Below are 12,931 nucleotides of genomic sequence, written 5' to 3'. Positions count from 1 at the left end.
TGTTTTCTTATCTATGAAATTTCAAACTTGGAGGTGAAATTGGGTTTTGGCAAGATTAGAGGAAATGGCCAGTTTTCAAAGCACCAGAAGTACAAAAAATTGTTGAAAGATAAACAGTATAAAAAACTCTTTATTATGAAAATCAGAAACACTTTAATTTGTGTAACTAAAGAAAACATGAACTCTACTCAATGCAACAAACAAAAAATGTTGGATATTGGCACAACAAATTTAACTTTAACATAAAAACTGCATAACAGCTTTAGATAAAAAATTGAACTGTTTAAGTGGATTGATACCAAATTCATTGTCTTTCATTACACTAAAAACATCACTATATGAAAACCGAACACCAACTAACAATTCCGAAAAATCCCTTGTAATATCAGCATTTAGTTTAGTTGATTTTATTGATATATCATCTATAATTCCATGTTTAATTGAGACCAATATGGCAATCAAACCTAATTTATCTGAAAAGAACTCTTTTTCTATGCTAAAATAAGGCGTCTTGCCAAACTGCCAGTCCCACTCTTGTAGTGTGCTTGAAATTTTTTGCACCACTGGATCTTTATACATGTCTTCCACTGCAAAAACTTGTGACTCGACATGCTTGGAGGCATAACTCTCCGACACACAGTTTCTCACATCCTCGAAACTTATCAAAGGGTTTTCGTCACATAAATTCGATACAGAAGACCTGATGCTTTCAGTTGATTTGCAATGGAAACTGAAAGGTTTGCTGGTCAGGTATTTCAACAAATTATCTTTGTCCGAGTTCACTAGCAATGTACAATGGTGGTAAGCAGTTTTCGGCCCCAGTTTTGCCGAAGATCCAGATATTTTGAAACTAGAAAACAAAAGTACATTTTGTAAAACCCAGTTAAACGGAAGTGTATCATTTTTGTTGGTTTTATAAGGACATTAACTGTTCATATTTGTTGTTCTAATACCAAGAAAACATGCGTTATGTAGGCTTTCAGGTTTATCTCTTTACTATTCTCAAACACACTCCAGTGTACTCATACATTTCTTTCAACATGATGTCATGTCTGCAATTAATGGAGAGATCGGTGTGGGGCCATTTGTTCAAAATTCCATCAACAATTGTTTGAAGATTTGGTTTTCTGACGTAACTTGCTCTGTCAGTGAAAAAAGTGAAGTTGACATTTCCAAGATCGTGATAAACTGCCCCACCACCGCTGCTACGACGACACAGTTTGACATTGTCCTTGTTGAGTACTGTAAAGATATAACTGACTTAGTACAGCATAAACAAAATAGTTTACACAGCAAATGCATATTCTATGTTCACTATACAGCAGACAGTTAGTAATGCTCTCCATCCAAAATCCTGTTGCGTTGTAAGCAATGTAAGCATTACCTAATATCAGAAAACTAATCAGAAAAAATGCAAGCACTTAAACATATACTCACAATGCCCACAAAGGTATTGTAAGGATTACTAAAGTAAATTAGGGAACTTGTATCTACAGATGCATCACTTATTCACAGCATACATGGAACATGTGTCTCTTTCCATGGATTTTGGTGTCGGCCTATCACCACACAAGGCTCATTTCTCCAGACAAAGAGACCGTCCTTTTCGACAAAACTTTCATTTTCGTACAACCATTGCTCAAACGCAAGATTTTCGTAGGGATTCACATTTCCGGTGTGGTAAATAACACACTTCTTTTGGGATAAGCCACGTAAGGATAAAATTGCAGGTGACGCAGCGAGCACAGTGCTAAATAGTTTTTGCGACCGCACTTTGAATAACATACTGAATGTTATTATGGCAAAAACATAAACATGTTTTCTTCTTTATCATTTTTTTTCAAATTCCGTTCAGGGAAAGCACCCGCGGTCACGCAAGCACCGTTAACACAAAAGTTACTTTTATCAAACGACTACAAATTTTTGAATTAAATTTAAATCTTTAAATGAAAATACGTGCAATAAGATAATGCATTTGTACTGCGGAATATGGCTAAATTCGAAAACTTTAGGGGTTTGTAACGATCTCGCAAGTTCTTGACTTTAGTTAAAAATCGATGTAACTAAATACATCACGTAGATAGGTTTGTAAACGATAAAGTAAACTTAAATAACAATACAGTAGGTTAATTGATGAATACAATGAACAGGTTGCCAACATTGGAATCACCCATTATGCTTGAAAAGTTAGCAACCACCAAATTTTTTTGAGACAGGCGCTTTTAAGTAGTTAAAGAGTTAAAATTACAATTAAATAACGAAGAATATGAATTGAAACAATTGACAAGGCTGTACGACATCGCTTTTATGCAAAAAAATTTCTATTACTTTTCATCAAAAAAGTACTATTATTCTACGCTCCAACGACTAGCGTACGTCACAACATACGTCATGCATGAGCAGACACATAGTAGATGTACGACAAGTAGAAAAAGCACCACCCTCATTCTGGCAGAATTCTGGCAGAATAATTTTGCAAATTTGCCACATTCTACAAGGTACAACAGGCATTTACTCAAAAATTGTTTTTTTTTTGATTAGAATCAAATTACAGAGATGAGCAAGCAGATCAAACCTCAAAAAACATTTGAACAACATTTTCCGCAGCTGTATCAATCAAAAAAATCGCGAATTAAAAAAATCGCCTGGTTTTGCGATTCAGCATAATGGCGGCATGCGAAAAACTAGTCTAATACAAAGAATTCTGCTCGGCGTTCTGGCAATAGGTGCCAATATTGACCAATATCAAGAGAACGGAAATTTAATTCTCTACAACATGCAATTAACAAATTTGAAATTAAGGTGCCGGATGACCTTCAAATCGCCGATTGAAGACGACCCGCTTTGAGCGAATCAGCAGCGTAATGGCGTAATGTCGGCATGCGAAAAACTTCCCTATTAAAACAATTCTGCTCGGCGTTCTGGCAACAGGTGCCAATATTGACCAATATCAAGAGAACGGAAATTTAATTCTCTACAACATGCAATTAACAAATTTGAAATTAAGGTGCCGGATGACCTTCAAATCGCCGATTGAAGACGACCCGCTTTGAGCGAATCAGCAGCGTAATGGCGTAATGTCGGCATGCGAAAAACTTCCCTATTAAAACAATTCTGCTCGGCGTTCTCGCAATAGGTGCCAATATTGACCAATATCAAGAGAACGGAAATTTAATTCTCTACAACATGCAATTAACAAATTTGAAATTAAGGTGCCGGATGACCTTCAAATCGCCGATTGAAGACGACCCGCTTTGAGCGAATCAGCAGCGTAATGGCGTAATGTCGGCATGCGAAAAACTTCCCTACTAAAACAATTCTGCTCGGCGTTCTCGCAATAGGTGCCAATATTGACCAATATCAAGAGAACGGAAATTTAATTCTCTACAACATGCAATTAACAAATTTGAAATTAAGGTGCCGGATGACCTTCAAATCGCCGATTGAAGACGACCCGCTTTGAGCGAATCAGCAGCGTAATGGCGTAATGTCGGCATGCGAAAAACTTCCCTATTAAAACAATTCTGCTCGGCGTTTTCGCAATAGGTGCCAATATTGACCAATATCAAGAGAACGGAAATTTAATTCTCTACAACATGCAATTAACAAATTTGAAATTAAGGTGCCGGATGACCTTCAAATCGCCGATTGAAGACGACCCGCTTTGAGCGAATCAGCAGCGTAATGGCGTAATGTCGGCATGCGAAAAACTTCCCTATTAAAACAATTCTGCTCGGCGTTCTGGCAATAGGTGCCAATATTGACCAATATCAAGAGAACGGAAATTTAATTCTCTACAACATGCAATTAACAAATTTGAAATTAAGGTGCCGGATGACCTTCAAATCGCCGATTGAAGACGACCCGCTTTGAGCGAATCAGCAGCGTAATGGCGTAATGTCGGCATGCGAAAAACTTCCCTACTAAAACAATTCTGCTCGGCGTTCTCGCAATAGGTGCCAATATTGACCAATATCAAGAGAACGGAAATTTAATTCTCTACAACATGCAATTAACAAATTTGAAATTAAGGTGCCGGATGACCTTCAAATCGCCGATTGAAGACGACCCGCTTTGAGCGAATCAGCAGCGTAATGGCGTAATGTCGGCATGCGAAAAACTTCCCTATTAAAACAATTCTGCTCGGCGTTCTCGCAATAGGTGCCAATATTGACCAATATCAAGAGAACGGAAATTTAATTCTCTACAACATGCAATTAACAAATTTGAAATTAAGGTGCCGGATGACCTTCAAATCGCCGATTGAAGACGACCCGCTTTGAGCGAATCAGCAGCGTAATGGCGTAATGCCGGCATGCGAAAAACTTCCCTACTAAAACAATTCTGCTCGGCGTTCTGGCAACAGGTGCCAATATTGACCAATATCAAGAGAACGGAAATTTAATTCTCTACAACATGCAATTAACAAATTTGAAATTAAGGTGCCGGATGACCTTCAAATCGCCGATTGAAGACGACCCGCTTTGAGCGAATCAGCAGCGTAATGGCGTAATGTCGGCATGCGAAAAACTTCCCTATTAAAACAATTCTGCTCGGCGTTCTCGCAATAGGTGCCAATATTGACCAATATCAAGAGAACGGAAATTTAATTCTCTACAACATGCAATTAACAAATTTGAAATTAAGGTGCCGGATGACCTTCAAATCGCCGATTGAAGACGACCCGCTTTGAGCGAATCAGCAGCGTAATGGCGTAATGTCGGCATGCGAAAAACTTCCCTACTAAAACAATTCTGCTCGGCGTTCTCGCAATAGGTGCCAATATTGACCAATATCAAGAGAACGGAAATTTAATTCTCTACAACATGCAATTAACAAATTTGAAATTAAGGTGCCGGATGACCTTCAAATCGCCGATTGAAGACGACCCGCTTTGAGCGAATCAGCAGCGTAATGGCGTAATGTCGGCATGCGAAAAACTTCCCTATTAAAACAATTCTGCTCGGCGTTCTGGCAATAGGTGCCAATATTGACCAATATCAAGAGAACGGAAATTTAATTCTCTACAACATGCAATTAACAAATTTGAAATTAAGGTGCCGGATGACCTTCAAATCGCCGATTGAAGACGACCCGCTTTGAGCGAATCAGCAGCGTAATGGCGTAATGCCGGCATGCGAAAAACTTCCCTACTAAAACAATTCTGCTCGGCGTTCTGGCAACAGGTGCCAATATTGACCAATATCAAGAGAACGGAAATTTAATTCTCTACAACATGCAATTAACAAATTTGAAATTAAGGTGCCGGATGACCTTCAAATCGCCGATTGAAGACGACCCGCTTTGAGCGAATCAGCAGCGTAATGGCGTAATGTCGGCATGCGAAAAACTTCCCTATTAAAACAATTCTGCTCGGCGTTCTCGCAAGAGGTGCCAATATTGACCAATATCAAGAGAACGGAAATTTAATTCTCTACAACATGCAATTAACAAATTTGAAATTAAGGTGCCGGATGACCTTCAAATCGCCGATTGAAGACGACCCGCTTTGAGCGAATCAGCAGCGTAATGGCGTAATGTCGGCATGCGAAAAACTTCCCTACTAAAACAATTCTGCTCGGCGTTCTCGCAATAGGTGCCAATATTGACCAATATCAAGAGAACGGAAATTTAATTCTCTACAACATGCAATTAACAAATTTGAAATTAAGGTGCCGGATGACCTTCAAATCGCCGATTGAAGACGACCCGCTTTGAGCGAATCAGCAGCGTAATGGCGTAATGTCGGCATGCGAAAAACTTCCCTATTAAAACAATTCTGCTCGGCGTTCTGGCAATAGGTGCCAATATTGACCAATATCAAGAGAACGGAAATTTAATTCTCTACAACATGCAATTAACAAATTTGAAATTAAGGTGCCGGATGACCTTCAAATCGCCGATTGAAGACGACCCGCTTTGAGCGAATCAGCAGCGTAATGGCGTAATGCCGGCATGCGAAAAACTTCCCTACTAAAACAATTCTGCTCGGCGTTCTGGCAACAGGTGCCAATATTGACCAATATCAAGAGAACGGAAATTTAATTCTCTACAACATGCAATTAACAAATTTGAAATTAAGGTGCCGGATGACCTTCAAATCGCCGATTGAAGACGACCCGCTTTGAGCGAATCAGCAGCGTAATGGCGTAATGTCGGCATGCGAAAAACTTCCCTATTAAAACAATTCTGCTCGGCGTTCTCGCAAGAGGTGCCAATATTGACCAATATCAAGAGAACGGAAATTTAATTCTCTACAACATGCAATTAACAAATTTGAAATTAAGGTGCCGGATGACCTTCAAATCGCCGATTGAAGACGACCCGCTTTGAGCGAATCAGCAGCGTAATGGCGTAATGTCGGCATGCGAAAAACTTCCCTACTAAAACAATTCTGCTCGGCGTTCTCGCAATAGGTGCCAATATTGACCAATATCAAGAGAACGGAAATTTAATTCTCTACAACATGCAATTAACAAATTTGAAATTAAGGTGCCGGATGACCTTCAAATCGCCGATTGAAGACGACCCGCTTTGAGCGAATCAGCAGCGTAATGGCGTAATGTCGGCATGCGAAAAACTTCCCTATTAAAACAATTCTGCTCGGCGTTCTGGCAATAGGTGCCAATATTGACCAATATCAAGAGAACGGAAATTTAATTCTCTACAACATGCAATTAACAAATTTGAAATTAAGGTGCCGGATGACCTTCAAATCGCCGATTGAAGACGACCCGCTTTGAGCGAATCAGCAGCGTAATGGCGTAATGCCGGCATGCGAAAAACTTCCCTACTAAAACAATTCTGCTCGGCGTTCTGGCAACAGGTGCCAATATTGACCAATATCAAGAGAACGGAAATTTAATTCTCTACAACATGCAATTAACAAATTTGAAATTAAGGTGCCGGATGACCTTCAAATCGCCGATTGAAGACGACCCGCTTTGAGCGAATCAGCAGCGTAATGGCGTAATGTCGGCATGCGAAAAACTTCCCTATTAAAACAATTCTGCTCGGCGTTCTCGCAATAGGTGCCAATATTGACCAATATCAAGAGAACGGAAATTTAATTCTCTACAACATGCAATTAACAAATTTGAAATTAAGGTGCCGGATGACCTTCAAATCGCCGATTGAAGACGACCCGCTTTGAGCGAATCAGCAGCGTAATGGCGTAATGCCGGCATGCGAAAAACTTCCCTACTAAAACAATTCTGCTCGGCGTTCTGGCAACAGGTGCCAATATTGACCAATATCAAGAGAACGGAAATTTAATTCTCTACAACATGCAATTAACAAATTTGAAATTAAGGTGCCGGATGACCTTCAAATCGCCGATTGAAGACGACCCGCTTTGAGCGAATCAGCAGCGTAATGGCGTAATGTCGGCATGCGAAAAACTTCCCTATTAAAACAATTCTGCTCGGCGTTCTCGCAATAGGTGCCAATATTGACCAATATCAAGAGAACGGAAATTTAATTCTCTACAACATGCAATTAACAAATTTGAAATTAAGGTGCCGGATGACCTTCAAATCGCCGATTGAAGACGACCCGCTTTGAGCGAATCAGCAGCGTAATGGCGTAATGCCGGCATGCGAAAAACTTCCCTACTAAAACAATTCTGCTCGGCGTTCTGGCAACAGGTGCCAATATTGACCAATATCAAGAGAACGGAAATTTAATTCTCTACAACATGCAATTAACAAATTTGAAATTAAGGTGCCGGATGACCTTCAAATCGCCGATTGAAGACGACCCGCTTTGAGCGAATCAGCAGCGTAATGGCGTAATGTCGGCATGCGAAAAACTTCCCTATTAAAACAATTCTGCTCGGCGTTCTGGCAATAGGTGCCAATATTGACCAATATCAAGAGAACGGAAATTTAATTCTCTACAACATGCAATTAACAAATTTGAAATTAAGGTGCCGGATGACCTTCAAATCGCCGATTGAAGACGACCCGCTTTGAGCGAATCAGCAGCGTAATGGCGTAATGCCGGCATGCGAAAAACTTCCCTACTAAAACAATTCTGCTCGGCGTTCTGGCAACAGGTGCCAATATTGACCAATATCAAGAGAACGGAAATTTAATTCTCTACAACATGCAATTAACAAATTTGAAATTAAGGTGCCGGATGACCTTCAAATCGCCGATTGAAGACGACCCGCTTTGAGCGAATCAGCAGCGTAATGGCGTAATGTCGGCATGCGAAAAACTTCCCTATTAAAACAATTCTGCTCGGCGTTCTCGCAAGAGGTGCCAATATTGACCAATATCAAGAGAACGGAAATTTAATTCTCTACAACATGCAATTAACAAATTTGAAATTAAGGTGCCGGATGACCTTCAAATCGCCGATTGAAGACGACCCGCTTTGAGCGAATCAGCAGCGTAATGGCGTAATGTCGGCATGCGAAAAACTTCCCTACTAAAACAATTCTGCTCGGCGTTCTCGCAATAGGTGCCAATATTGACCAATATCAAGAGAACGGAAATTTAATTCTCTACAACATGCAATTAACAAATTTGAAATTAAGGTGCCGGATGACCTTCAAATCGCCGATTGAAGACGACCCGCTTTGAGCGAATCAGCAGCGTAATGGCGTAATGTCGGCATGCGAAAAACTTCCCTATTAAAACAATTCTGCTCGGCGTTCTGGCAATAGGTGCCAATATTGACCAATATCAAGAGAACGGAAATTTAATTCTCTACAACATGCAATTAACAAATTTGAAATTAAGGTGCCGGATGACCTTCAAATCGCCGATTGAAGACGACCCGCTTTGAGCGAATCAGCAGCGTAATGGCGTAATGCCGGCATGCGAAAAACTTCCCTACTAAAACAATTCTGCTCGGCGTTCTGGCAACAGGTGCCAATATTGACCAATATCAAGAGAACGGAAATTTAATTCTCTACAACATGCAATTAACAAATTTGAAATTAAGGTGCCGGATGACCTTCAAATCGCCGATTGAAGACGACCCGCTTTGAGCGAATCAGCAGCGTAATGGCGTAATGTCGGCATGCGAAAAACTTCCCTATTAAAACAATTCTGCTCGGCGTTCTCGCAATAGGTGCCAATATTGACCAATATCAAGAGAACGGAAATTTAATTCTCTACAACATGCAATTAACAAATTTGAAATTAAGGTGCCGGATGACCTTCAAATCGCCGATTGAAGACGACCCGCTTTGAGCGAATCAGCAGCGTAATGGCGTAATGCCGGCATGCGAAAAACTTCCCTACTAAAACAATTCTGCTCGGCGTTCTGGCAACAGGTGCCAATATTGACCAATATCAAGAGAACGGAAATTTAATTCTCTACAACATGCAATTAACAAATTTGAAATTAAGGTGCCGGATGACCTTCAAATCGCCGATTGAAGACGACCCGCTTTGAGCGAATCAGCAGCGTAATGGCGTAATGTCGGCATGCGAAAAACTTCCCTATTAAAACAATTCTGCTCGGCGTTCTCGCAATAGGTGCCAATATTGACCAATATCAAGAGAACGGAAATTTAATTCTCTACAACATGCAATTAACAAATTTGAAATTAAGGTGCCGGATGACCTTCAAATCGCCGATTGAAGACGACCCGCTTTGAGCGAATCAGCAGCGTAATGGCGTAATGCCGGCATGCGAAAAACTTCCCTATTAAAACAAAAAATGCACTAAAACTGCACCTAACACGCTGAAAATCGCTATACCACGTGACTTCTTGCTCATTCAACCAGAAAATTGACCCCAATGCATCACCGGTTGCCTTGTGACGAAACTGAGAATCTCTATGACGCAGGAGTACAAGACGGGCAATCCCCGCGGGCAAAACTATTTTAATAGAGTTGCTGATATGCGGTCTTTAGTCCTATTTTCATAAAATAAAGTTTGGTCCTGGCATTGAAATTCGTTTTGGTCGAAGATTGCCTTTCTTTTTGTTTGTCCCTTATGACGCATTGACGTTGATGAGGACATATTTCGCGCGTTATCGTTTGACCGTACTGTTGCATTCTATTAGGATTTGATCTCAGATACCGAAAAGTTTATCAACCCGTATGGATTCGTGGTACCTAACATGAAAATTTTTTAATAACCTCCCTCCTATTATCTCCTGACTCCCCTATCAATGACACATTTGCAGGAATTTGTCAGGTGTAGTATGAATTACACTACATTTTCAATTTTTTTTTTCCTCAAAAGTAACCATCACAATTCAACTTTTCCTTTTTTTTCGAACTGAACAGTGAAGAAATGAATCACGACCTGCACAGAAAATAGAGCATATTTTTTTTAAAGTATTTTGTCACAGAAATAAATTATGCAACAGATGTCACAGGATAAACAGTAAATAAATATGTTTGTGTGTATTGGAAAAAATAGTATTTAGCGTTATATATGTCACATACCTCTAAAATTTGTTGCCATTTTATCCAAAGAGCACATGAAAAAGAAATGTAGAAAGCAATCCATCATCTAAACATGTAGCAAAAATGTTTTGTATTTGTTTACACCAAGGGTGTACAAACTGCAGTCCGCAAATCAACATTTTGTAGCATGTCGAAGGCTGCTACGTGGCCCGGCCCCGGAATTTAACAAATACAATTTTTTACAAATAAAGTGGTGTATTATTGCCAAGTTTGCTGATATGTGCAAATGTGATTGAACACATGTTGTACTTGCATACTGCCAAAGTTATAAATTTAGAAGGCTTATGGTGTAATCAAGTTTGGTCCTTCAGTCCAGACTGTGCTACACTTGGTTCATGCATTCAGCAGGTTTTACTGTACAGGTCTGTTTTCCCCAAAAAATAATGCAACACATAAATAAGTTGTTATTACACCAATAAACATATTTTAGTAAGTGTGTAACTTATGTAATAAACCAACATAAAGCATTGTGCATCTTACATACCTTTTTATTTTGTTCCATTTGCAATTTTATCTGAACAGCACATGACAAAGAAATGAAGAAAACAATCCATCAGCTACACATAAATATAGCAAAATATGTATTAGGAAACAATAAATAAATTTCCGTTCTCTTGATATTGGTCAATATTGGCACCTATTGCGAGAACGCCGAGCAGAATTGTTTTAATAGGGAAGTTTTTCGCATGCCGACATTACGCCATTACGCTGCTGATTCGCTCAAAGCGGGTCGTCTTCAATCGGCGATTTGAAGGTCATCCGGCACCTTAATTTCAAATTTGTTAATTGCATGTTGTAGAGAATTAAATTTCCGTTCTCTTGATATTGGTCAATATTGGCACCTATTGCCAGAACGCCGAGCAGAATTGTTTTAATAGGGAAGTTTTTCGCATGCCGACATTACGCCATTACGCTGCTGATTCGCTCAAAGCGGGTCGTCTTCAATCGGCGATTTGAAGGTCATCCGGCACCTTAATTTCAAATTTGTTAATTGCATGTTGTAGAGAATTAAATTTCCGTTCTCTTGATATTGGTCAATATTGGCACCTATTGCCAGAACGCCGAGCAGAATTGTTTTAATAGGGAAGTTTTTCGCATGCCGACATTACGCCATTACGCTGCTGATTCGCTCAAAGCGGGTCGTCTTCAATCGGCGATTTGAAGGTCATCCGGCCCCTTAATTTCAAATTTGTTAATTGCATGTTGTAGAGAATTAAATTTCCGTTCTCTTGATATTGGTCAATATTGGCACCTATTGCGAGAACGCCGAGCAGAATTGTTTTAATAGGGAAGTTTTTCGCATGCCGACATTACGCCATTACGCCGCTGATTCGCTCAAAGCGGGTCGTCTTCAATCGGCGATTTGAAGGTCATCCGGCACCTTAATTTCAAATTTGTTAATTGCATGTTGTAGAGAATTAAATTTCCGTTCTCTTGATATTGGTCAATATTGGCACCTATTGCCAGAACGCCGAGCAGAATTGTTTTAATAGGGAAGTTTTTCGCATGCCGACATTACGCCATTATGCTGCTGATTCGCTCAAAGCGGGTCGTCTTCAATCGGCGATTTGAAGGTCATCCGGCACCTTAATTTCAAATTTGTTAATTGCATGTTGTAGAGAATTAAATTTCCGTTCTCTTGATATTGGTCAATATTGGCACCTATTGCGAGAACGCCGAGCAGAATTGTTTTAATAGGGAAGTTTTTCGCATGCCGACATTACGCCATTACGCCATTACGCTGCTGATTCGCTCAAAGCGGGTCGTCTTCAATCGGCGATTTGAAGGTCATCCGGCACCTTAATTTCAAATTTGTTAATTGCATGTTGTAGAGAATTAAATTTCCGTTCTCTTGATATTAGTCAATATTGGCACCTATTGCCAGAACGCCGAGCAGAATTGTTTTAATAGGGAAGTTTTTCGCATGCCGACATTACGCCATTACGCTGCTGATTCGCTCAAAGCGGGTCGTCTTCAATCGGCGATTTGAAGGTCATCCGGCACCTTAATTTCAAATTTGTTAATTGCATGTTGTAGAGAATTAAATTTCCGTTCTCTTGATATTGGTCAATATTGGCACCTATTGCCAGAACGCCGAGCAGAATTGTTTTAATAGGGAAGTTTTTCGCATGCCGACATTACGCCATTACGCTGCTGATTCGCTCAAACCGGGGCGTCTTCAATCGGCGATTTGAAGGTCATCCGGCACCTTAATTTCAAATTTGTTAATTGCATGTTGTAGAGAATTAAATTTCCGTTCTCTTGATATTGGTCAATATTGGCACCTATTGCGAGAACGCCGGGCAGAATTGTTTTAATAAGGAAGTTTTTCGCATGCCGACATTACGCCATTACGCTGCTGATTCGCTCAAAGCGGGTCGTCTTCAATCGGCGATTTGAAGGTCATCCGGTACCTTAATTTCAAATTTGTTAATTGCATGTTGTAGTAATGTATTAAAATCCAAACACAGCAATCTTCAGACAGCTCAGATCGATTT

General features: G+C 40.0%; 1 protein-coding gene across 1 annotated transcript; it reads right to left on the bottom strand.

Moving 5' to 3' along the window:
- Positions 1-132: 132 nt before the first annotated feature.
- Positions 133-1,821, bottom strand: LOC145889515 (lipoyl amidotransferase LIPT1, mitochondrial-like). The gene is made up of 3 exons (XM_082980480.1): positions 1,521-1,821; positions 1,029-1,242; positions 133-850 (listed from the first exon to the last, which is right to left on the bottom strand). The coding sequence occupies exons 1-3, from the start codon at positions 1,783-1,785 to the stop codon at positions 238-240; spliced, it is 1,092 nt and encodes a 363-aa protein (XP_082836606.1). The 5' UTR covers positions 1,786-1,821; the 3' UTR covers positions 133-237.
- Positions 1,822-12,931: the final 11,110 nt, after the last annotated feature.

The sequence above is a fragment of the Ascidia mentula genome, chromosome 2 (genome assembly GCF_947561715.1).
Source record: "Ascidia mentula chromosome 2, kaAscMent1.1, whole genome shotgun sequence".
Lineage (NCBI taxonomy): Eukaryota > Metazoa > Chordata > Ascidiacea > Phlebobranchia > Ascidiidae > Ascidia > Ascidia mentula.
Note: the sequence above shows the minus strand (reverse complement) of the source record. Positions and strands in the feature narration are given on the sequence as shown.

Bases quoted from the DNA above. Each gene is read 5' to 3' on its own strand.
- LOC145889515 (XM_082980480.1), bottom strand. From the start codon at position 1,785: ATGTTATTCAAAGTGCGGTCGCAAAAACTATTTAGCACTGTGCTCGCT. The intron at 1,243-1,520 runs GTATGCTGTGAA...ATATCTTTACAG, and splicing joins GAAAGAGACACATGTTCCAT to TACTCAACAAGGACAATGTC. The intron at 851-1,028 runs GTATGAGTACAC...TTTGTTTTCTAG, and splicing joins GACATCATGTTGAAAGAAAT to TTTCAAAATATCTGGATCTT.